General features: G+C 39.6%; 1 protein-coding gene across 2 annotated transcripts in view; it reads right to left on the reverse strand.

The window, feature by feature from the left end:
* PIK3R1 (phosphoinositide-3-kinase regulatory subunit 1) overlaps window positions 1-14,066 on the reverse strand; it is an 84,969-nt gene extending 70,903 nt beyond the window's left edge. Inside the window, exons 1-3 of one of the 2 annotated variants that reach the window (XM_081289003.1) lie at window positions 13,926-14,066; window positions 7,447-7,508; window positions 3,382-4,088 (exon numbers count right to left, since the gene is read on the reverse strand). In XM_081289003.1, the coding sequence (XP_081145129.1) occupies window positions 3,382-3,715 (334 nt within the window). In that variant the 5' untranslated portion in view covers window positions 3,716-4,088; window positions 7,447-7,508; window positions 13,926-14,066. The remainder of the gene's footprint in view (window positions 1-3,381; window positions 4,089-7,446; window positions 7,509-13,925) is intronic. The other variant, XM_081289002.1, reaches the window with a different exon arrangement.
* Between the last annotated feature and the right edge of the window lie 13,210 nt (window positions 14,067-27,276).

Here is a 27,276-nt window from a genome sequence, read left to right on the forward strand (position 1 = left end):
GTGGGTCAGCCAACTGGATGCTCGGGTTATGCACCATGACAGAGGTGACAAAGCCCAGCCATGAACTGGGGGAAAGGCAAGAGAGGAGAGATGTCTTGGTTTCATCTTTTATCATTGCTCTCTAGCACAAAATAGGGACTTAGTTCATGTTTACTAAATGAACTTAATGCTCCAAACCCAAAATTATACAGTAAATAAACTCATTTAATTTATAGGCCAGGGCTTCTTAAATAACAGCATGCAAAATGTATTAGCAAAAAGTATATTTTCCTGAGAGGATGTTAAGTTATCTTTTTGTTGTTGTTGTTTAACTTTCTTCTCTCCCCTCAACCAAAAAAAAAAAAAAAAATTTACAGCTTTATTTCTAGAAATATTCTAGAAATATGCATACAAAGAAAAAAAGTGGATAATAACATTGTATAGAAGGAACCTCTCAGAGTTTGTGTATGTGTATGTGTGTGTCTAGGGATTGAACCACGAAACTGTGCATGCTAGACAAGTGTACTACCACTGAACTACACCCCTAGACCCCTGAGTCCACTTCTGACCAGAGTCTAATGACAACCTTCTTTTAAAAACAGAATATAGCCAGGCATGGTGGTGTGCATGCCCTAAGTCATCGTTACTAGGGAGGCTGAGGCCAGAGACTCACTTGAGCCCAGGATCACTTGGCCTGTACAACACACCAAGACCCTATCTCCAAAAAAGAGGAAATAAAAAAGAGGGGATGGGGGAAGGCTTGGCAGCATACAAGAAACAAATGATTAGCTGCAGACTGGTCTGAGACCCCTCAATCTTACCTCAGGACCTGTTAAAGACTATGCCATAAGACATAAGAGAACTGTATGTGGTTCTTAGACCTAAGTGGGGAAGGAGGAAATCTAAATAAAATAAAGGGAGTCAAATGTGAAAAATAGGCTAAGTCAGACGGAGAGACTAAAAAAACAAAACAACAATAACAACAACAACAAAACCCTAGAAAATTCAATCACTATAAGAGGAGAAAAGAACTCTCCCTTCTTGCCATCACACATTTTTTTCACTACAAAAGCTTTTCAAATAAATATGCACTTAGGCAAAAGAAACTGGAGCCTCAGGGGTTCCAACACATAAAATTTGTCATTACAAATATTATCCATAACAATTTAACATGGGACTCATAGTTACAACTATTACCCATAACAATTTAACATGGGAGTTATTGAATTCTCACTTCATAGGAATCACATTTAAATGAGAATATGACTAACATTTCTAGAAAATCTAATGTTTAGTATAATACTCTCCACATAATCCACCTACTCTGCCTTTCCAACCTTTAAGTTATTCCTAATTTCTCATTTATATTCATGCTGTAATATTTTCATGCACATTATCATGGATCTCTTCCTCGAATTCTGCTAAAAATTTTCATTTTACTCTTTCCATGTATTAAAAAGAAAAAATGAAAAAGCTTTTAAAAATCTCAATTGTCACCCATAAGAAAGCAAGCATTATAAAATAGTTTAGCTCCTAAAAAGAGAAAATTATTTTTCTTGTAAGACTTGCTTTTCTGAATATTATATCTAAATAAATATACCTAATGGCAGTCATCAAATGCAATTTTGTTTAGAAACTATTTTTACAAAATCTTCTTGTCACTAATCTTGACAAGATACCCTTATTCCACCTTTTAAATCATTTTTTCTGATTCAACTGAGATGTTTTTTAAGATTCTGAAACCCTTTGTATTTTGGGTCAAATTAAATCATTTTTTCCTTTGGAATGAGCCTACTTAAGAAAGTGTTTCTAACTTACAAAAATCAAAAGTCAAATTAAAAACATGTTATTTGGTGGAGAAATATAATTATGTATTTGTCTTCAATCTGCTAAGTGAAACTGCAAGAAATTCAATGGTTGACAAAATTACAAATACAGGTACAGATTCAAGGTTTTCTGATTCACCTGAAAGGAATTTATCTTTTGCTTTTTTAACTTTATAATACTACTCAAATAATATCTTCTATTATAAAGTATAGTATAACATTTATAAAACAAGTATCCCTTTTAGGTCTAGTGGGGGAGAAAAAAAATTCTTTGTCTTTCACACAGTCCTATTACCCAATGCTAAAAGGCAGCTCTTACCCTATTCTGTATTCTGTATCTTTATTCTCATTATCTCATTTGATTGTGTGAAAATAAGCCAACATTAAAGAAAGTGTAATACATTAAGTAGTATCAGAACTGCTTCCAGAAATCTCCTGGGATGCTACTCAATACATAAACAAGCAAGTCAGCTTCACCTGTTTTATATGTATCTTCCCATAAACTTTCTTAGTCCCAGAGATTTAAAAAAAAAAAAAAAAAAAAAAAAGCTTGAGGTTTACTAGTGAGAAACCAGTATTTGACAAAGCTGATAACAGCAAAGCTGAGCATAAGGCTTATCTCAATGAGAAACTGAACAGAAGATCCTAAAACTTAACAGTTATGCACCAAACTCAAGTGTGAACCATCTCCAATAAATTTTAAGTGGGTTTTGAATCAAGGAGGTTTCCAGTGAATATTGTTTTCCCCTCACCAGGGCCAAGCGGACTCTAGGTATTAATTCTACAAGTGATGTTGTGCACAAAGGAGGAAAAAAAAATTTTTACTTTTATGCTAACTCCAAGGACTGGGGTTTGGCTTAAGACAAAGCGTTCCGGGGCTGGGGATGTGGCTCAAGCGGTAGCGCGCTCGCCTGGCATGCTTGCGGCCCGGGTTCGATCCTCAGCACCACATACAAACAAAGATGTTGTGTCCGCCGAGAACCAAAAAATAAATATTAAAAATTCTCTCTCTATCTCTCTCTCTCCTCTCTCACTCTCTCACTTTTAAAAAAAAAAAAAAGACAAAGTGTTCCAAGACAGGGAACTGAGAGGCAGATACAGGATTAGAAAAACAATTATCTTTTCTCTGCTGAGCTTTTTGGTCATTTTATAGCTTATTTTCTTCCATACAAATCATATTAATGTTAAATATACTTATATTAGACTTACTTTCTCAAAGTGATTATTTAGATACATAATACCAATTACAAGAGTAAGAATACAGTAGGTATTTAATTTAATGGTAACTTTAAATAGTGCTTACAGATAGATACTCACTGAACAGGTCTCAGATACCATCTCCCTATTTTTATAACAACTCCTAACTCCACAGACAAAACTTTCTAGCCATGTCATGACTCAAAAAGCTTCTTGTACATACCATATATCAATTCAGATAAAGTTACCATGACTACTTCTACCCAGAGCACAGCAGCCCAGCCCAAACCTAAGACTTTGCAGGAAAAAAAAAAAAAAAAAAAAAAAGGAGAAGTAGAAGAAAGTAGAGGACATTAAGCAATTACACATTGATCCTCACCTTGTTGCTCATTGTCTGCTTCAGTTTTTGAAGAACCTGGTGCAACAGGAAGGGGTCGAGGTGGCCGGGGCTTCGGAGTAGGAGGTGAGATTTTTTTCCTTCCAATATATTCGACATAAGTTCCAGGGAAGTCTCCCCTCTCCCCGGTGGTTTCATTATAGCCATTTAACCAGCCAATGTCTTCAGGCCGGGCTTCCTGTCCATCACTGAATCCATGTGCTAGTAAGGATCCTTTATTCACAGTCAATATGTCACCCAAGTGCAAGTCAATGTCTTCTTCCCTCTCTTTCTTGTAGTCATACAGCGCTCTGTACTGGTACCCCTCAGCACTCATGTTTGCAGATCTGTTACCATGCAACAGATGAGTCTGGCTGGGCACTGTAGTCTAATTTTATGTTTTAATGGAAAATGAAATCAGAGAGTGTATTAAAAATCCTAATAGGTGTCCAGCAGAGGACAAAGGACCACTCTCCAAAGGCTTACAAGGAGAGCTGACTGGCCATTCGGCTGTCCATCTGTCCTCCATCAATGGTGTGACTGCAGACAGGGCTCTACTTCCTGTGTGTCACAGTCCTCCCTGGCTTCCTTTTTAGCAACTTGTCAACACGTTGACTCTAGGCTGACTCTCACAGCGAGGCCCAATCCTCTGTGCAGCTCCTGTCACACTGTCCATCTGTCGTCTGATTTCACTCCACACTCAGCTTCACCTAGTGAAGGAAAAACAAGACTTATGAATGAACATCACACTTCACCATCTGTGTGCATTTGAATTCCTACTTCCATTCAACAAGTACTTAATAGAGCTGGCAGACATACACAGGCCAGTGTGCTGCTGCCTGACACGGTACACACAACGAAGATTAGTAAGAGCGTTGCCTTCTAAGAACACTGGGCGGGAACAGGAGGAGGAGTGTTGGCGGGTGTCGATGTCTCAGAGATAAGACTGGTACACAGGGAACCAAAACATTAGGTAAATGCCAAAAGAGAGGCCAACTAAACACTGCAGGGTTCAGGTGAGGGAGGGACCACATCTAATTGCAGGATTCTAAAGACAGAATGAAATGTGTGGCATGATCCTAGGTACAGAAGTGATTAGGCAAATGTCATATTACAGGAAGAGTTAGAACAGTCTGATCCATCCAAAATCAGGGAGGGAACAGCGGAGCTGCGTTACAAAGACAGATAGGGCTGTCTGACATCATGAGAGCCTGTGCTGAGTTTGTGATTTAGTAACTGTGGAATGGAAAGCACTGAGAGGGCCTGGGGAAAGGGACCAATAGGATCACAGCTGCACTTGAGGAATCTCAAAACTAACCACAGAGTGAAGGAGGTAATGCCATAGAGAGAGAACAGAGGTGAGGCAAACTGAGAAAGGTGTATTGCAGCAGGGCCACCAGGGCCACCAGGGCCACCAGGGCACCAACCAAGGAGGCAGCAGAAGGTGTGAAAAGGGAGGTATGAAGTAAGAAACATGATGGGATGATGAGGTAAAAATGTGTAGGGGGAGATAAATGTTTAAATGGGGAGCAAGGAAAAGAGGAGAAACAGGTGCCTGGTTCTCCACTACTGTGAATTTTGTACTAATAGTAAGCAAAAGGAAGCCAGGAGACTCAAATGGGCTTATGGGACTATGAACATCCACCTGCAGGTGTGCCAGTGGCTTGCTGAAAGCCTGGGCTGTGACTCAGGAGAAAGGACACACTAGAGATTTGGTAATCAGCTGCAAACAAGGTAAGACCAATAAATGAAATGGCACTCATCAAAAATCAAGCAATCAATAATTTAAAAAATTAAAAGTTTAAAAATGATCTAAGGACTACACATTGAGGTTCAATAACTCCCATTGAGGAGGGAAATCAAGGTTTAAAGACAAAGAATGTCCCTGAAACAAGGGATAAGAATCAGGGAGGAACAGGTGATCCCCCTTCAACAAAGTCCTGCAGAAGCACTCACACAGGGGACAATGATAATTGGGGGCTCTGCTTATCATGGAATCATCATACACTTTTTAGAAAGCAGAACTCAGGCCAGTAGTAAAGACTAGTTATTAGATTTTTAAGGAGTTAAGAAATCAGAAGTAGTAGTAATGGTTGCTGCAGAGGACTCTATATGGCTTCACAGACAGGGAAATGGGTAATGGAAGTATTTTTCTTCTGCTTTTTGCTTTAAAGCATAGGGGAAGCAGAAGAATTGGAGAGTCAAAGACTATAAGTTAGAGAATTAGAAAGTCCCAGTAGATGGCTGATAGGAAAGCTTGCACACACATACATCACCTTCCACTCCTCAGTTATCTTTATTATAAAGAGTAAAAGCAACCTAGAGGCCTCTGTGAAGCTGATTGCACAATAATGCAATAAAACAATACCTACACAATTTCAGGTTGTGAAAGCAAAGAGCTTTTATACTTCTTGAAAAGTGAAACACTTTAGAAGTTTAAGATTATAGGCTCTCCTCAGAATGGCATTTTAAGAAGCAAAATCTAATCATAGATTAATTGGTATATTGCATTCAGAAGTGTAAAGTAGTCAACTTTACATGGTTAAAGCCTCTTAGCTGTAATACAATAACACTCTTAGGAGATTCACATATTAAAGGAAGCAAAAACAAACATTGGAAGTCTTTGTGGAGCAAGAATATTAATTTGGGATAGTACTCTACTTTGCATTTTAGTCATCAGAGAAAAAAAATTAATGCAACCAGTGAAGCATATGAGAAAAACAAGCTATATTATCCATTTGAAGAAAGCCTCTCCTTTCAAAAGATCCAGAATCAAATTAAATACTTATTGCATAAATTCACACAAAAATGTAGAACTAGCAAATCTCATTTTTAGTACTAACGTACTCTGAACAAAAGAGATGCAGCACTCTAAAGAACATGAAAATTTACATATCCCTAAATGCTTAGAAACCAGGCAATAGGCCTAAGAATAATTTTAATTCCTCCAAATCTGCCTTGAAATTTTTGTTAGCTTTTCCTGGCAATGTATGTCATTTTAGAGGGAAAAAAAAATCCAACCAGTAAGCTGGGTATATCTTTATGCCAGTTGCTGCCTAGCACTTCCTCAGTTTCAGTCACCCACTGGGCCAGTTTGGTGGGATTCGTACAGAATGGAAAGCGTAACAATTCCCTCCAACCCCACAACTATCAAGTCCTTGTCACAGCACACTTCTGTAGCTATGCATGTTTCTTGCTGGGGGACACATTTCAGTAAGAAAAAACTTCATGTCTTTCCAAGGTTTTACAAACCTGAAAACTGTGCTTGGATATGCCTGAGGATAAATCTGTGCAAAGGGCAAAAGAACCCTGAGGAACCTAATGACTGTAAAGAGGCTAAACTCCAGGGAAGCCTTCCTGGCACTGAGTGCCAGAGACCTAGAGGTCTCTACGTGCTCTTTTCCTTGCCACTTGTCAGAAGAACCTCATTTTCTGACAACTAAGTGGTTTGAGAACAAAGTCTAGCACGCATGAGGCACTGGGTTTGATCCCTAGCACCACATAAACTAAATAACAAAATAAAGGTATTGTGTCCACCTACAACTAAAAATATTTTTTTAAAAAAAGATGAAGGAAAACAGACAAGCCATTTTTTGAGGTGTAGTCACTTGATTACTTGATGTTAAGATTCAGAGAGTCCTGAATTGGGCGGAGGCAGCATACATCTCTACCTGACCACACACTGCACACTTTCTCCTGACTGCCATGCCCGTTTTAGTGATTGTCATTATCATCACCACTATAGTCATCTAATTCTTATTGGAAGCTATATGTGTATTAACCCATTAGTTCCTCATGATAACCATGGAAGGTAGGTAGGCACTATTAATTGTCTCACGTAATATTTGAGGAAACTGAAGTGCACAATGTTTAATATTTGACCATGATTTACACTCAGCAACTGAGAAACAGAAACTAGATTCAGGTAGTCAGGCTCAAGAGCCCCCACTTTTAACACCACCATAACCCATTGCCTGAACTCAACTTGCCTGGATAATCAAGGGCAGCCTAGATATGTCAGTAGTACCAGTGATTCTTTGCCTGCCCAAGCTGGCTTCTGAAACTAACCTTGAACATCTCCCTTACTTTCCAGACAGCAGCCTTGTTGATAGTGTTTGGCTCTCATGCACCTGCACAAAAAGAAACCATTATAACTCAGCAGCGGTTCCTCCAAGTCCAAGATGTAGCATCCCAGCCATGCAAATTTTCTTCAAAGAGACTTCATTAAAATGCATCCTTGCTTGCAAAGTCCATAAACTAGTGAATAAAAGAATCCTGGGAATACCACTTCTGGAAGATTGCCCATTCATCTCTGTGAACTTAGCTTTTGCCACCAGTAGCCTTCTTGGCACCTCTGCCCCCTGCCACACTCCTGGGCCCCTATTGCACAATTTCTAACAACTCAGCTCCTCCCTATGGGATATGTGAAGCATTAATCCAGAGTCACAAGGATTGTCACATCCAGAAGACACAGTGGCCTGAGGCATTTGGCAGTACCTGTGTAACCCTCCTGAGACCAATTTGAGGCCCTAACAATCCAGACTGACAGAATATATTTTTTTCCATATTAACCAGATTTTGCCTCCATTCTCTTTGACTATAGACACCTGTTCACCGAACTATTTGCATCTGAATCCAACCTAATTATTTATGTAGTAAAGGTTTTTATGTGGATATTCATCATCTACAATTTATCATTTTCAAATAATGAAGGCAGTTTTATGATAGAAATTCCAAGCTAATGCATGCATAAGTTACTGTAACAAAGGTATAGTGGAATCCTCTGAACAAATAACAAATTAAGTTACTCTTGTATAATATTATGTAACAATTCAAATTTTCCTTCAAGGTAATTATTTCGCTCAGTCTTTCAACCCTTTTAACAACTGCTTGCAATGCCATTAATTGGAAGTACATATTCTTTATCTGCAAATAATACTGAGCAATTATTCTGTTTCTCAAGAAAAAAAAATTGTTTCTGAAGCTTGACAAATAGCAATCTATACTGCTTAACATACAACTGTTTACAAAATAGATTTTCAGTTTAATCCTAAAACCTGCAGGCATTATGGCAAAAAAGCAAAGAAAATTCTAACTTTGTTGACTTGCTTCATGCCCCATTTGATGAAAGACAGGATTTGGAAAGTTTTTCAGGGAGTCAAGAATAAAGGATATTTTTAGGGGAAGGAAAAGAGAGATGCTGGGGAATGAAATTGACCAAATTATGTCATGTATAAATATGTAACAATACAACCCACCATTATGTGTTGTTATAATGCATCAATAAAAACTAATGTTTTTAAAAGATATTCTAACATTACATTAAATAATTTGAGAATGTATTCTAGTCATGTAATGCCATTCTGTGATGAAATTAGCAGTGTGGCACTGGGTGGTGGCACAAAATGGATTTTTTTCATAGAGGCAAGGAGGGTACACAGGGTCCTGTGCTGGCAACACCACCATCCTATATTCCATACCCTCACCACTCAGTGCTAGCTTCAACTCTGAAAGAACCTCCTAACTCAACTAAACAGTCTTTTAATATCATTATTTAAAATCTTTTCTATCTTTCAAATTTTTGGAAATCATTATAAAAAACAAATATCCTAGCAAATATAGTGAGTATGGCACCTTTGATTTAAAATGATGGTCTTAGGGTGAATTTTATCTCAATTAAAATAAAATAAAAATGATGAACTCAGTCGTAGCCCAAAGACTTTTGATATTTCAACTTAATAGACTTTAAATATCTCAATTTATTTTCAAAATAACTGGCTAATTAGAACATACTTCCTGCTGCCACACTATGGGTTGATGGGGTTAAGGAGGCCGTGTGGGTTGCAAATGCTGCCCACAAGCCCTTGAGGGAAGACAGCCTGACCAGGTGATACAATAAGAAAATGAGGCTCTTCAGAAAGAAGTCTCACTAATGGGTGCCCTGAGCACTGCAAGAAGAGCAACGGAAAGAGGAACACATGTACTTCGGAGAGAAAGGGTAATGCAACTTACAGGACATGAGGAACAGATCCTCTCACCCAGAAAAGGCTAGAGGGTGATCTGCCTGGTTCTTTGCATCACCACAGTAGAGAATGACTGAAGAAGTGGCCATGGAAAGAGAGGACTAACAGAGATGACCTAAGTCCCTCTTTTTGTTTAAAAAAAAAAAAATTCTTAAAATTCTTAGCAAGAATTTGCAAATAGGGGCAGCTGCTCCCATCAGTGCCTAGATATATAACCTAGGGAAAGTCACTGAAATCTCTCTTTGAAACAGTTTATCACCTGTAATAAAGAAAAAATAAGCAAACCTATGCCTTATAGTGTCATTATGAGTACTAAAGGAAATCACACATACAAAGCATGGAAAACTGCATGCCTGACAATAAGAGCTTAATATAATGAACATCAGATCAGTGCTTACTATGTGCCAGGCCCAGTTCTTAAGAGTTTTACATATAGTGACTCATTTAACCCTTGTAATCACCCCAGATACACTTATCATCCCCATTTTGCAGGTGAGAAAATAAGCCAGAAGAGTTAGATAATGTGCTTAAAGTTATAAGTAAACTGTAGTTATGGTATTACTATTTCTACTGGTAGCATGTACTACTAGTACTATTAGCACTGAATGTTACTTACTGCCATTTTTACAACTCAGATTTAAAACAGGAACAGACATTAGTCAGGAATTTTCTCCTGTAGTGCCTTTAAATGCTGCAAACAGTTCTAAATGAATCCTGAAGCTAGCTAAAATAAAACTTTCTGCTGTAAACAGATATATAGATAGATAAAGGCTGAAAATGGACTTTGCCCAAGTAGTTCTCTCCCTACCTGAGGTTGAGGGTGGCTGTATAGAGATCAGGGCCAAGGAGACCTGGGAGGGGCTGGGAGTGTGTGTATGTAGTTTGTAGGTATACAAATGTGAGGGGATAAGGAGGGGTGAAAGAGATATACTCCTCTCCAGCAGGGTTTGGTGGTTGCTTCCTGGGCTGTTCTCAAAGAGAAAAACACAAACTCAGTAATGCAACCCCCTAGGGACTGAAAGCAGCTGTGTCCTCTGGTAGAGCCCCAGTTTCTAGGACTAAGCCCCAGATGGAGACCACTGAGGCATCCTAGGATGAAGGCAAGGAGCAAGCCACAGCCAACAGCCAGGCACCTGGGCTTTATCAACTCACTACGCCCACTGGTGGAGCCTCTCCACACTTGGCCAGACTCCTGTGACTTCCAAACTCTCTAGGGTGATCATTAACCTGAAAATGATTTTGACTACAGGTACCTATGGGTACTTACTTGATTTACTTTAAGGAAAACAATTCTGGCAGAAGAAAATCTCTGAAGATGTTCTTATAGTAGACTTTTATTTTTTTTTAACTAAAAGCCGTGCTACATTCATTCTACTCTACTCTTTCACAAAACAAAAACAAAAACCTAACATTGGCCAAACAGATGAGTTTATAAGTAATTACACAGTCTATTTTTCAATTCACTTGGTTTAGCATACATGAAGTGGTCTTTAATTGCCACTCATTTAGGCAAGTAATTTCAATAACAGTATTGGCAGAACTGTGGCAAACATTAAGATGACTAGGATACAGTTGGATGAGACTGGAGACATAATGCAATGAATAATATGAATACTGTAAAAATTAACAACCTGAGTTTTTATTGAATTGTTGTGATATAATTTATATTATGCTTTATAAAATGTAAGCCAAATTGATAATCCCTTCCACTGATAAGTAACATGCTAGTCTTCCAGGCCTTCACTTTGATGCTTCATGTTCTTGTTTCTACCAGCAAAACCCTGTACTCTGCATAAGAGAGCTCTGTGATCAGCCTGTCTAAAACGTATAAGATGCTGATACTTAAGCACTTCTCATTTCTTCTGCATTGGACCAAATATTAAAGAATTAAAAGTAAGAACTCATGCAAACATCAACTCAGCTTGTTATGTTCTACTTACTCATCAATAAAGGACATTTTGCAAATTACAAAATGCAAATATGATAAAAGCTGAACTAGAATTGTTCCCATTTTAGATGGCCATGTGGACAATCTTTCAAAGTGGATGCTTTTTTACAATACTCCCTAAACTACCTAGGCTAGAAAAAAGGAGGGGGGGGGAGATTTAAAACCAACATATCAACCTAAAAATTACAAGGTATTCATGGAAAATTTTCATTAAAGGAATGGCCAACACTTTTAACAATTTGGGTAAGTTGAATAGGTTTGCACTTAGGATTCAAAGCCCTCCAAAAATCAGTTTAGGTGAAATCAATATTTCCAGAAGATAAACGCATACAATCATTATCACTGCCAATAAATGAACTATATATCCCTTTAACTTATTGTAGCAGTTTAGTTTCCCAAAACTAACTTTACTGTAAATGTATTAAACTCAAGAAATTGCTAAAGAAAATAATATATTTAATCAATAGAAAGTGAAATGCTCTTTACATTGACCATATAGCATCACAGATGTGAAAAGACACAGTACAGATAAAACAGCAGATTAAGAGGGTGTACATTGCAGAGTTCTGTTATGCAACTAAGAACAGGTTCAAAATCAAAACGAACATCAAAAGTAAAAGGACATAACAGTTTGAAAGATGAAATCAGACACATAGAACTTTCTTCTACTCATAAGATCTATACATTTCTTTGGAAACAGTAGTATGACCCCTCTAATAACTACCAGCAACTGGCATATAAAAGCTAAAGAGTCCAACAGTGACATTATCCACAGCAAAGCCTGGCACTTCCCCCTGTCCTTTCCAATTTGACTCCAAACCAACAAACTTTAGAGGCACACGTGAGGGGACCTGGACACACACACACACACACACACACACACACACAAATTATTTCATATTTTCTTTGTGCTGAGCAAAACACTTGTTTTGCAAAGTTTTAGCAACTTTTGTACATAGGAACACTATTCTTGCTTATGAGTGACTTATTTCAAGATCAGTGTCATCTGTCAAAAAGTTACAGCTTGTATGATGCTTTTTTCTTTTTTGATGATAAAAGGGCTTGTGGCCCTCTCCTGTGCAGGAATCACCAAATTCCTAATGATTTATACATTGAAGATCCATTACTCTGATAACTTGAGTCAGAAATGACCCTGTCAGTTACCTACTCCAATACTAACAATCTTTAAGGTTGCCAAAAAGTAACACAAGCTAATAAAATATTAAAACATGATTCCACAGAAAGCCTAGGTCAATAAGCATTGTGAATATCCCCCCTAACAACTAAACTTGAAACTCATCACACTGAAATGACAATCACATGCTACATTCAAAACCCGGAACTGCTTTATCCATTCTTACTTTGCACTGACAAAGAGGAAAAGAACACGGGGAGGAAAAATGGAAAAAAAAAAAAACCCTAAAGTCATTAACCCCTCCACCCCCACCACCCCAAATAAAAGAGTAAACTCACACTTGGACACCAACAGCGCTGCAGCTCCGCCGGGAATTAACGGTGGGGCTGAGACCTTTCCGGTATTTAACAGCGCCCAGAAGCATAATTCCCCCAAATCCAATTCCTACACATTCTGCATTCAACATGTAACAGCCATTCTGCTCACACTCTTGCATTTTTATGTTCAAATTCTGGTTATCAAAATACATTTCTGTACAGGGATGCCTGGCCAGAGCTTGTCTGTTCTCTTTGTCTCGTGATCTGCCAGGCAGTTTCTGCCCTTGGGAAGTGAGTGTTCGAGCTGTGGCTTCCAGACAATTCCCCTCGATGTTTTAGCTCCAGCTTGCACGCTCGCTTGTTCTCCTGGCCGGCTCCATATTGCTGGGCAGGTCCCTCCAGTCTCGCCCTGCGTTGCAAAAAGCTGGATTTCCGGACTGTGCCGGGACCCCATTAAATAAGCCTCCAACAACCTGCCCAAGCCTGGCCAGCACTAGAAGCTGAGTTAGGGCCCCAGCGAACAACCGCCCCGAGGCGCACTTCCCCCACCCCGGAAGAGGAGGGCGGCAAACTTCGGAGGGCGGGAGCTGGGGGGCGAGCTCTGAAGACCACCGTCGCCCGCCTAAGGAAAAGCGCAGACTGCGACCCTGCCTGCTGCTGAAGAGCCGGCGGGGAAGGGAGCGCTCCTTTACGCTAATGTAAAGGCAGCGGATAAGGTGCTCTCCTCTAGTGAAAGGCCCCAGGAAACTGCAGCACAGGCGACAGGGGAGACCCTCGGAAGCGTGCGGAGACAAGGGCTGGGAGAGAAGCCCGGGTTCGTTGGCAACTCCCGCGGCGAACGCGCCCGGCAGCGTGCGGAACCGGCTCGGAGGAGGGCCGGGAAAACGTGAGCCAGGAGGTGGCCGGGAGAAACAGGGCGCTGGCCACGAGCCGGGAAAAGCTGCCTGGCGGCTGGAGGATGCGGACCGCGGGGGCGCCGGCAGCCGGCCCGCTTCCCCTGACTGGGCTCTGCAGAAGGAGAAGCGGCTGCTGGTGACAGGAAGAGAGCCGAGGCAGCCGCGCACGAACGCACCACCTCCCCCTCCCGAGCACACACACCCGGACCCGTCGCCTCAGCCGCCTACCTTCCCGCCTGCCGGCTTCCTTCCTCTGCTGGGCCGGTGCTGTAGCGGCCTCCGGAGCTCACGGCTTCGACGTGCCTCCGATCCAGCCTGGACCGACTGCTCCCGATCCTAGCTCTAAGTCTCCGACCCCCTAGTCCACTCCGCTCCAGCTGCTAGCTATTCCTCTCCGTGCACTCGCAGCTCCAGCAGCTCCAGCTCTTGGCTTAGGCCCCGCCCCCGTGCCCACCGAGCTCCCCGCCCCTGAGCCCGCACCAATCAGCGTCTTCACACTCGCTACTCTCCTCCCTTGCCGCGCCCTCCTCTCTGCCACTCACCGCGCCGGCCTCAGATCAGGGCTGCGGTGGTGGAGTGGAGCTGGGGCTGTGCCGACCCTTCCTGCAACCGCCCAGATCTTCCGCCCCCAGCTGCGGGGATGCCCTGGGCTGCCAGCGCTCTAGCTCTCCGCGCCCGGTGCTGGTCTGGCTGGCTGGGTGTCTCCTGGACAAGAGGCAGAAGGACAGGGAGGGGACCGGGACAAGTTCAGATCTCCGTGGAGGCTGGTTGCGTTTCTAAGTCGAGTGTCTTGCTACCAACCCCTGTTTCTTTCGAGCTCCCCATGCCTCAGCAGAGTGGCTAAGGTGGAGCGGATACAATTCCAGGCATTTCCGAAGTGGGGAGGCCCTGCAATTCCTGGCCTTGCCCGCACAGCCTCCCGAGTGGGTGGAAAAAACGCGCCACCCTGAGTGGCACTCCGGAGGTGAAGGAGGGGTGAAAGGGTGAACCCGAGGCATGAGTGCCCGCAGCCTGCCGCGGACTCCAGGAGCCTGGCACCAACGCCTCTGGGAGGCAGGCGGGACTTAGAGAAGGGAAGAGAGTTTTACCAAGAGGACGGCACACGTTGGCTGTTCTCTTATAGTCCAGACGACTGAGCAAATGTAGGTCGCTCAGGCAGCCCACCAACCTTTCTCTGCTCCTGGTCGGACGGGAGAAGCTCAGGATGAATTGCATTGCCTCTTAAATGTTTTGGTTGTAAAAAGCAGATCCGCGAGTAACAATCATACTCGTTCAAACCCTACACTGACGATAAAATGGAATACCAGCACCATGTGTTCTGTTCGTTCCTATTAAAATCTGTAAGAGTTTGCTTTTTAAGTTCTTCCCAGATTACTGGGGGCTTTGGTTGTTATTGTTTTGTTTTGTTTGGGGTTTTTGTTTTGTTTGCAGTTTAGAGACCTGAACCGCCCTTCCCCCCACACACACCGCCTGCCCTAAAGTCCATTTTCCAAAGTCCTTGCAAAAACATACTTTATTTTTTTCTTTTTAACCATGCACTTAGACTTCAGTAAACTTTGAATTAGGTGGGCATTGGATGTAGAAGAAAGAACATCATTGAAATTAATTGCCCATCTTTAGAAAATATAATCACTTTTAAAGGTGACTCATATTCTAATGGAAAAGTGAATTCTACTTTAGGCTATTCAGGTAGGGGTGTTTCTATTATTCCAAGATGTCTCTTGAAGCGGAGATAGGAAAGCAGGCAACTACCCACCTTATGTATAAGAATTCACTTTACCTAAAAGTAAATAGGCGATTTTTCAAGGTACATTCTTTGCACCTACTATGCGAAATGAAGGGCTCCATTGATTCTGTAGATGGAATGATGTCTCTCACCTTCTGGTAGAATTACTGGTATCCAGTCCAGTAAGTTGAGATGAAATTGCTGCACCATTCACAGTATTTTCTTTAGGCTCTTAGTCTGAATAAACTCTGAAAATGAAAACCTTACCATTTTGTACATGCCAAGTTCCTGGAAAGAGACTTCTGCAGTGCTACAGTATAAAATCCCTAATTGTACTTCCTCTTTTAAACAGTTGTCAGCAATTTATTTCCAGCATATGTTGAATTTTTTTTAATTCTTTCTATCATATTTGAACACATAGCCTAAGGCTCTTTTTCCATACCCAAGAACTGAATAATTTGTCTTTGTTTCATTTGTATTAAATTGATACCTTCTCCCATAACTAGTATTAGCATTTTATTTTCATTTTCCATTGATTTCTATTAAATAAAAGCTAAAGGCAACAAAACAGCAGTATTCAAATTTGTCTTTAAAATAACCCTAATCTTTTCCAGAATCCAAAAATATGAGTTAAAAAGTAAAAGGTTATGTGGCAAAACCAAGAGGTCTATTGCACATTGTCTGTTTGTTTCTTCTCTAAAGAACATTTAGATTCTTGGACCATCATCATGAACATCTCCTGAGAATTTAATGGAAATTCAACTTCTCTGTCCTCATTGAATCAGAAATGTTGAAATGGAATATAGCGGTGTATTTTAATAAGCCCCCCAAGTCATTTGATGCATACAAGGATTTGAGAACCATTGCTGAAGGGCATTTGGGAACTGAACCTATCACAACAATATATTCATATAAGCATGCAGACACCACATATTCAGTCAGTAATAGACAAACTGATGGCTGTCAGGGGTACTCCCACTAAGGAGCTCAAAATGTTGAGTATGTAGGATTTCCAGCAGGGAAACAGGGGCATTATATAGTATGCATACCAGCAGTGAAGGTGGTTTAGAAATCAGACATAAGAAACCAAGGATTCCCAATACCAAAGCAAGCTGAGAAAATACCCTTCTCAAGACCAGTAGGACACTTTTATTTGCCAACCTCTTAATGCAAGCTCCATAGACTAGCTAAATTGGCAACATCTAAGAGCCTATTAGAAATGCAGAATCCTAGGCCCTATGGTGGACCTACTGGCTCATAATCTGCATTTTACCAAATGCAGATTTCCAGGTGATTCATATGCAAGTTAAACTTTGAGAAGCTTTTAGAGAGGAGTCTTTAATTTTGGTCACACATTGCCATTTCCTGGGAAGCTTAGAAAAATCCCACTGCCTAATCTACATCACAGATGAATTGTATCAAAATCTCTAGAGGCGAAATGTAAACTTTTAAATATTCTCACATGATTCCAATGTGAAGTCAGGTTTTAAGAATTGCTGCCTTGATCAATCAACAAGTACATGAAAAAATGCTCAACATCTCTAGCAGTCAGAGAAATGCAAATCAAAACCACCCTAAGATACCATCTCACTCCAGTAAGATTGGCAGCCATTAAGAAGTCCAACAACAACAAGTGCTGGCGAGGATGCGGGGAAATGGGTACACTGTTCATTGTTGGTGGGACTGCAAAATGGTGCAGCCAATTTGGAAAGCAGTATGGAGATTTCTTGGAAAGCTGGGAATGGAACCACCATTTGACCCAGCTATTCCCCTACTCGGTCTATTCCCTAAAGACCTAACAAGAGCATGCTACAGGGACACTGCTACATCGATGTTCATAGCAGCACAATTCACGATAGCAAGATTGTGGAACCAACCTAGAAGCCCTTCAATAGATGAATGGATTAAAATGTGGCATTTATACACAATGGAGTATTACTCTGCAATAAGAAATGACAAAATCATAGAATTTGGAGGGAAATGGATGGCATTAGAGCAGATTATGCTAAGTGAAGCTAGCCAATCCTTAAAAAACAAATGTCAAATGTCTTCTTTGATATAAGGGGAGTAACCAAGGACAGGGTAGAGACGAAGAGCTGGAGAAGAAGATTAACATTAAACAGGGATGATAGGCGGGAGGGAAAGTGAGAGGTAAGGGAAATTGCATGGAATTGGAAGGTGAGCCTCAGGGTTATACACAACCACATATAAGAGGAAAGGAGGAGTAGGAGAAAAATTATATAAGTGGAAGAAACGATTTATAGTAGAGGGGATGGAGAGAGAGAAGGGGAGGGGAGGGGAGGGGAGGGGAGGGGGGACAGTGAAGAATGGGATAGACAGCAGAATACATCAGTCACCAGAAAGGCAATTTGTAAATCAATGGAAATGTAACTGATGTGACACAGCAATCTGTATACGGGGTAAAAATGGGAGTTCATAACCCACTTGAATCAATCTGTGAAATATGGTATATTAAGAACTATGTAATGTTTTGAACAACCAACAATAAAATAATTAAAAAAAAAAAAGAATTGCTGCCTTGGAGAATCCAGGTAGAAAAGTGCCTCAGGAAAGACAGCTGCATAGACTGGATGGCACACAAACTCATGTACAGAAGCACCTTTAGTCGTTAAGAAAATACAAATTAAAACCAAAATTGTCAATGGCAGCAATACTCAACAGTATCCCCAAATTGGAAGTATCCAAGTTTTCATCAACATATGAATAAACAAACATATAAATGTGATATATATATAATAGTTATAAAATATATTATAAACATATATATGTGTATATAACACAACATGGAATCTTATTCAGTAATCAGGAGTTCTGATACATGCTATGACATAGGTGAAACTTATTCTAAATGAAAAATATCATGCTACATGAAATAAACCAAACATAAAAGAGCAGATATTGTAGGATTCCATCTACACAAAATATCTAGAATAGACAAATTCATATGCATAAAATAGAGGTTACAGGGTAGAAGAGTAGAAATGGTGGCTTATTGCTTAATGGGTACAAATTTTCTGCTTGAAGTGATGAACAGTTTTGGAAATACACTGCATAGCATTCTAAATATAATTAAAGCCACTGAATTTTACAATTATAGGAGTAGAAATAGTAAATTCTAGATTATATATATTATTAGAATATGAATTTTTTTACAAAATTAAGAACCAACAGTATTTAAATAAATGGTATTTTGCATTTTCTAGGTTCTCAATAAATTTTTTTAATCAAAAAATAAAACACAATGAGATATGAGATGTACTATACACACATTAGAATGGCTAAAATCATAAAGATTGACTAAAATAAGTGTTGGCAAGAATATAGAACAAATCCAATTCCGTTATACTGGGTCTGTAAAGACAGTCAAGACAACAGTTTGACTATTTATTTAAATTAAATATGCATGTACAATGAGGTCAAGCTGTTTACTCCTAAGTATATATCAAAGAAAAATAAAAGCATATTTTCATACAAATATTTGAAAATGATAGTTCCCAGCAGTTTTATTGCAATAGCCACAAACTGTAAACAGTGCAAATGTTCATTAATAAGTGATTGAGTAAACAAATTATGGTAGTCCCATATAATGATACACTACCAAAAAGGAACAAAATATTGACATGCACAACATTGTTGAATCTCAAATTATGATGCTGAGAGAATAACGCTAGACCAAAACAAAAATCAAGCAAACAAAAGCCAGTATACGTATGGCTTGGTTTTATTTATTTAAAACTCCAGAAAATACAAACTAATCTGTGACAAGAAGCAGATGAATGTTCACCTGCTAATCTTCCAGGATGAGGTGGAAGTGGAGAGGTGGATAGATTATAAAAAGGTGTGCACTGGAGACTATCATGCTAAGTGAAGTAAGTCAATCTCAAACAACCAAAGGCCAGATGTTCTCTCTGATAAACCAATGCTAACTCACAATATGCAGGGCCAGGGTGGAGACAGAAGTTCACTGGATTAGACAAAGGGGAATAAAAGGAAGGGAGTGGAGATGGGAATAGGAAAGACAGTAGAATGAATGGGACATAACTTTCCTATATTCATATATGAATACACAACTAGTGTAACTCCCAGTCATGTGCAACCACAAAAAAGGGAAGTTATTATGGAACCAATATAGTGTTCTCTAACAGATGAATGGATAAAAAAAATAAACTATGGTATATAAACACAATGGAATATTACACAGTCTTAAAGAAGAATGAAATCATGGCATTTACCAGTAAATGGATGGAACTGAAGAATATTATGCTAAACGAAATAAGACAGTCTCAAAGAACCAAAGGTCAATTGTTTCCTCTGATATGTGGATGCTAATTCACAATAAGGGGTGGGAGGAGAATAGAGGTATTTGGGACAAGACAGAGAGAATTGAAGGGAAGGGAGGGGGCACAAGGGTGGGAATGATAGTAAAACGAATTGGACATTTTTACCCTACGTGCATATATAATTAATTACATGACTGGTGTAACTCTGTATCATGTACAACCAGACGAATGAGAAGTTATACTTCATTAATGTATGATGTGTCAAAATGCATTCTACTGTCATGTAAAACTAATTAGAACAAATAAAAAATATTTAAAAAGTGAAGTTATACTCCATATATGTTTGATATATCAAAATTCATCTACTGTCAAGTATAACTAAAAAGAACAAATAAAAGAGTTTTTAAAAAGGCAGGCAGAAATTTTGGGGACTGAGGACCATATTGTTTATCTTGATTGTGGTGATGGATTCCTGAATGTATGTGTTGTGTATGTCAAATTCACTGACTAGTGCACTTCAAATTCATGCAGTTTATTATGTCAATTACACCCAGAAAGCTTTACAAATAAAATTTAAAAAATCTCCCTCCTTCTGGCATTCTAATCCCATCAGCCAGAAAATTATTATGACATACCGATTTTTGTTAAAAATAATGAAAATTTCTAATGTCATCAGAATTTTCATAATAAATATTTAAATCTACAATGTTTATCTTGTGGTTGGTGTTACCTTTGACGTGATACTCTTGTCCAGTGCCTAACCTGCACGACCATACTAAGCAGCCTGAAAATCTTCATGTTCACATTACCCACTTCCTAATACTAAGGAAACTTAGAAGCAGAAAAAATTATTCATTGAAAGATTGTTTTCAATGAGCATAGATTCAGAGTAAACAATGGGTGGAGAATCTTGTTGGCTATTTCATCCTGGAGCTGAAAACCCCTGTTGAAGTGTCCTGGGAACCCAATGGAGTTCATCTCCCTGTGCATCTCTCATCTCAGACACTTTCTCCCTTAGACTGTCTGATAAAAATGGATTTGCTCTTACTCTGTGGCTTCCTTTTGTGTGGGCTCCATATGGCTACCTCACTTTGATTGAAACTCTTGACAAAGCTGACAGAACACTTAGCTGTCACCTTCCTGAGTTAACATCACATCCAGTCCCACCTCGGAAAGACAAAACGTAGTCCCCTTGTTTAGACTTGGATGATACAAGATTTTCTCCTCTGCCATTTACAGATTGTCCCTTTCAGACTGAATCATTGTGTGCTAATTATTATATTCATTTATTTCCTAGAGAGTCACTTTTTCCAAAGCTGTAAAGCCACCTTACTCCAACATAAGCAATCCTTTCAGATCTATAAAGAATGTGTCAGTTGAGCCACAGAAGAAACATGCTGCTTTCTCTCTCTCTTTTTTTTAATCTCAAAATGAGCTTGCATTATCAAACTGACAAGAAGTGTAAATACAACGAAGCAAGCTAATAAATTACATTTCTTGGTGATTCAACTAATTGGAAATTTAGCCTATGGTTGATTATATTCCACACCCAAGCCTTGAGCACTGGCACAAATTGTCAGGATGCTGTTACAGCTGTCTGAGTAAAAGGATTGGCTTTAAATATGCTCTTGTTGGCACTGCCGGTATAAAAATTAAGGGCAAAGTCACGCGGATAGATAATGAACCCTTTATCAGGGAAACTGTGTTGGACAATCTCACTGCTCAGAAAGAATTTTTTCAAAAGAAATCCCAGTCTTTGTTCCCTTCATTGGAGGGGACCCAGAGCTGTCAGGGCTGCTGGCAGAACCTAGCCAGGAGTTTTCAGACAGCCTTGCAGAATAAAGGAAACACATTATCATCAGCCTCCCCAATACAACTCCCATCACATAGCCTTTTCTCTGGGCCCTGCCATGCTGTGTGTGCAAAGAAAACACTTTAGATCAGGTGAGGCTATATTCTGACAGTACTGACTTTTCTCAAAAGGTTTAGAACTTTTTAATACCCCAAGTCTTTGTTAGGGGAACACACAATGGTGTTAATGTGGATTTCAAAATGCATTTTGAAGCAATGACTACTGATACTTTAGAATGTTTCATAGGTTATCAGGTTTCTTAACCACTAGTATTTGAAAATCACATCATGTGTTTTCTGTTTTAAGAAGGAATCCGTATTAATGTTGGCTTTCTCTGAGTTTTAATGCTTAAAGTAGGCTTGTACAAGAATCAATTCATTTGATGCACAAGCCCTGGGTTGTAGACACAACAGATTGTGATTTTCATTTTAAAGATGAGGAAACAGACTTGGAAAGATTGTAGGATTTGGACCAGTTCCCATAGGTGGTGAGCCACAGAACCAAATCTCCACTTGGGTCTTCTTCACAGTGTGAGACAGCAGTACCTGCTGCCCCTTGTTAGATGATGCCTCCCTTTGGACTAATATGCTTCTAATCTTGAATCTGTGATCAGCCTCTTCCAGGCAAAATTCAGTTTAACAAACTGTGCTTATTAACCTATCCATCATCGCTCCCAAACCCAAAAGAAGCTTTAAAAAGGCCCAGAGATTTGAGATGATTACCACAGAACTTCAGACCTCTGGGGTCACCTCAACTCTACATGGGCGATCTAGGGAACTGGCAATTGCCTTATGCATCTATTTTACATACTGTTTTTCAGATGAAGAAACCACATCCCAGAGAAGCAAAATGGCTGTCTTTCTGCTACAAAGGTAATTATTGCTCTAAGCCTCGCAGCTGGCTAATGATATAACCATGAGAAGAATCGAAGTCTATTCAAGCCCCTGCCTTCCGGTGGTGGCTGTGGCCCCTGTGGTATCATTGTGGTCTAGCTAGTGTGTGGCAAATACTTGCCAAATAGTACAGGCACCGTTGACTTATCAAAGAAAAAATTTATGACTCAAACAAATGATTACAGAACTGTCAACAATGCCCTTGTAAAAGATTAATAATTTTTCACAAAATGTAGGCACTGTGCCACATGAAAAGTAGGAGGAACAATATGGGCTGATGATGCAATCCAAGGCAAAACCCATTTAAGCCAGAAATGCTATAAAATACTCTAGTACACAAAAACTGTGGCAGAGGAGTTGGCAATTCTTGGTATTTTGTTCAATCACTGAATTCAAAGGGCAAAGGGAATCTGCATCTGTTTCCTAAGTCATTCTTACAATTATAGATGTTCCCACACCCTCACTCCCACCTCTACCACCACTTCTGTTACACAAAGCTGCGTTGGACTCCATTAAAACTACATCCAGATTTCCCATCATCCCCTTGCTAATCTGTAACACCAAGAACCTAATATTACAAAATACTAAAAACTAGTAACTTAGTAATCCTCCTTTCTCACATGAGGTAACTTCACCACAGTTTTTCAGAAGATTCTTGGCTTCCCAACAGACCACCTTACAGAAGGCTACAAGACCATTTGTCTTAGAGTCAAAGTGGTATCATGCAAGTGACCACTAGTGCCATTATTCTGAGGCAGGGTGAGTTGATAAGATTTTGTCTAGTAAGAAGGTTTGAGTGTGTCCATGCTCACAAGGAGAAAGTTCATAAACAGAGCAGTGTTTTACACATATTATTTCATTCAGTCTCCAAAAATGCACTATGAGGTAGGTATAGTACCATTTTTCATTTTATAGATAAGGAAAAGAGCTGAGCATTGAGCTCAAGCAACTTGGCTCCAGAAAACACACTCTGATCCAGGAGTCTACAAACTATGTCCTGCAGGCCAACTCTGGCCCACTGCCTGCTTTTTAAAATAATTTTTAAAGTTGTCTGGCTGATTTGATGCTACCATGGCAGAATTAATTACAGTAGTTGCAATGGAAACCATATGACCCACGACACCTAAAATATTTTCTGACTCTTTACAGAAAAATGTTTGCTGACTCTTGCTGTTAATTGCACTGGGAATAATGGAGACTGTCCCTCTTCTACTTCTTAAAATACAAACACATCTGAGAGCGGATGTGTTTATATATGTATTGTATGAATATATGTATTATATATATATGTATGTATGTATTGACAATTTACTATCTGGAAGATAGTTACCCTACCTAATTCTACCCCATTTTATTTAAAGATGCGGAAAAGTTAAAAAATGAGATAAGGTCAGGTTGAAGAAAATTACACTGAGTTACACTGAGTAACATAGGAGCAGAGCCCAGAGCAGAGCCCAGAGCAGAACCCACATCCTCACAGATCTGTTCTGGTTCAGTTTCAAGTTGCAATGAGCACCTTAGGAAGGATTTGTTGAAAATGAGTTAAGGGCAAAAGACTGAAATTAATGATAGGTACCATCCAGCAGATGGGAAGCCAAAGGTAGAACACACAGTCTATGCTGATAGGAGTATACAAGGGCACCCAAGACAAACTGTATCCACTTCACAGATTTGTCAAGATCAGCCTGGCAGGGACCTGCAACACTACTGGAACTTTCAGCTCCTAACTTCTCTCTATACTAATGTAGCTTTTGTACCAGGCACTTAAGAATAGGTTGTTTTATAAATTTTATAGCCATATGTGTGTTCAGTCCTAACTGGAGTTTGAATTCCTTGAGGGAAAGTCCACAGGTCATCAGCACTGGCAGTACAGTGTCCCTTTCCTGCAGAGAGGCCACGCCTCAGCAGTCAGAAGGGAATGTTGGCCTGATTATTTTTTGGTCTTTTCTCAATGCCCACCCCTTAAAAAAACTTATAAGACATCTTTATTTATGATCATTTTTATCACCAGTACAGTCCTCATTTTTATCTTAGAGCTTCAAAGGAATACAGTATCAAAACCAGCATCTTTATGACTTGTCATTGAACATGTTCTCCCTGATTTTGAAGAGAACAAAGTACATATTTTCCAAAATGCATTTGAAATTTCAACTCCTGCTATTTCTCTTAGGGCTTTGAGGAGTCTGAGAGTGAATCAATTGATAATCAAAAGAACTAGAGTTGGTTATATAATTTTCCATCTACAGAAATGCAAATGATATTTAAAATAAGCACAATTTCAGAATTAATGCATTACTCTGTTGAATCAGTTCCAACCTCACAGTCCAAGTCATGTACAAATGCAAATCTATTAGCATTCATCCCTATTTAATATGAAATTTCAGAAATTTTGAAAACTGTAGATGCAATAATAATAATAATAACAAAAACAAAATACTAGTTTAAAGAGATGAAATATTTTGTAGAATTAGCAGCATTCTTGAAATGATCTTCACTTAAGTCTTTGTGGCTTCTATAGTTAATTTACTCGATTGGGATGTGTGTTAGCTTTGTGTCAGCATAACAAATACCTCATGTAATCAGCTTATAAAGGGAAAGTATTGTCTCATGTGTGAGAAGATACAAGAATGTTTAGAGGACAAATGATTGGGTTGTGAAAGCCTTAACCCAATCAGTGAATTAATCACCTGACAGGATTAACTGAGCAGTAACTGAAGGTGAGTAGGGTGTGGCTGGAAGAGGTAGGTCATAGGGAGTGTGACTTTGGAGTACATATTTTGTGTCTGACAAGTGGAGTCACTCACTCTCTCTTGTCTGATCATTATAAGAGCTACTTCCCTCTTACATAGCCTGGAGGAATAGTGTCTTCTATCTATTGACTGAGACCTCTGAAACCATGAGCCCCCAAATAAATGTTTCCTCCTTTACATTTTTTTCTGGTCAGGTCTTTTGGTCACAGCAGCATTAAAAACCTGACTGAAACAACCACCATGGAGAGCAAAGCTTTACTTCATTGATCTTTTGGGGACATTTAAAATCCTAATTATAGCAAAATGTAATGGCAAACTTGCACTGTTTGGCTGGCTCCTATATTTCCAGGACTTGCACTCCCAGATCTAAAATAATCCCCTTGAGCTTCGGTGGGAACATCCATTTTGGCCACAGTTTATCAGGGTATATGAATCAATGTGGGATGATTGTAATATTTGTAATACAAAGTTGATTGGTCCACAGAGGACAGCTGGCCCAGTTGAGTGAGTGAATGTCCTCCATGGAAGCTCGGATTTTGCACTGATGGAATCAGGATGTCTGAGCTCGGGTACTTAAATCTCAGGAACTGTTTGTTCCCATTTTTTCCTTAGAAAAATGACATAAGCATATTGGTGAAGAGAGAGAAAGAAGAGCAAAGCAAGTATGCAGAAAGGAAGAACCGAGGAAAGAGAAATGTGAAATCATAAATTCATGGTGCTGTTTTTTCCTGAACCCTAGCTGCAGATTTATTCTTGTACTATATTGTATTTGAAACCTTTATATCCTTAAAATAAAAAGATATTTTGTTTAAGCTTATTGGGATGGGATCTTGTTACTTGGCACTAGATATCTTAAATACATAGCATAAATAATTTTAAGGACAAGATGAAACAGAAACAGTTTTGCTAGGAAAATATGGTTTATGGAAAGTTTCTCTACTTTTTAATAAGCACCTTTGACTTACAATTGAGGGCTGATGAAGCAGGGCGATGACTTGTACTTAAGAAGTCTGAGCTTCCATGTAGGACATTCACTCACCCAACTAAGTCCAAGACTCAGTTAGGTCAATAGTTCTTTGTTGGTGTTGCTGTGGCCATTATTGTTGTGGTTTGCCCCAATGAATAATCAGTAGCAATGATTGGCAAATGATATATTGGTGATTAAAGAAAAAAGAAGTAAAGTAATGATGAAATGAAAGCACAATACATGTGCCACAATGGAAGTCCCATTCCCCACACTAAACATCTTTGATTCTTGTCCCTGTCCCTATCTCAATAAGTGGCACAACGATCCACGTATTGTCAAAGCAGAAGCCTAATAGTCGTTTGCTCTTTTCCCTACATTAAGTCCATCTTTTCATACTGCCTCCAGTCTCAGTGATTTAAGCAACTGGAAATCTCTTAAATATATATATTCATCTTTTTTCATCTTCATTGGTGCTACCCTGACCCCAACTTGCACATTTAATGGTCACTAAATTTACCTCCTTTCTGAAATTATGCTTTTGAGGTGTAAATCTGACAGTGGCATCCATCCTTCTCAAAACACACATAGTATGCACATTCTCTTAAACATTTTGGTGATCTCCTGTTCCTGAGTCCAAAGTGCTTCACCCATGACTTTATGGTAAAATCACCTGACAGCTCAAACAAACAAACAAACAAACAAAAAACCCCATGTCTGGGTCTCAGTGTCAGATATTTAGAGTTTATGGTTATGAAGTGGAATCCTTTTTTTTTTTCATTATTTAAAATGCTCTGTAGGTGATTCTGATGTGCAGTGAAAAAGAACTGCTCTATGACCGTAAGCCAGAGTCCTGAACATCAGCTCAGACAGTCTTGCCCTTGCTTGCTTGTCTTCCCTCATTGTATACCACACCCAGTTCTCCAGCCACACTGGCCTGCTCTCACTTCCTCAAAATCCCCCCACTCCTTCCGCCTGCCTCCAGGCCCCTTCCTGTGGCACAAGCTCCATCTTCTCCTGACCTGAGCCAGCACACTAGTCAGGGAAGCTTCCCTTGCTGCCCCTGACTGTTTTCCTTCCCCTATGGCTGTTG

This window comes from Spermophilus citellus, assembly GCF_964194105.1.
Source record: "Spermophilus citellus genome assembly, chromosome: 1".
NCBI classification, from domain to species: domain Eukaryota; kingdom Metazoa; phylum Chordata; class Mammalia; order Rodentia; family Sciuridae; genus Spermophilus; species Spermophilus citellus.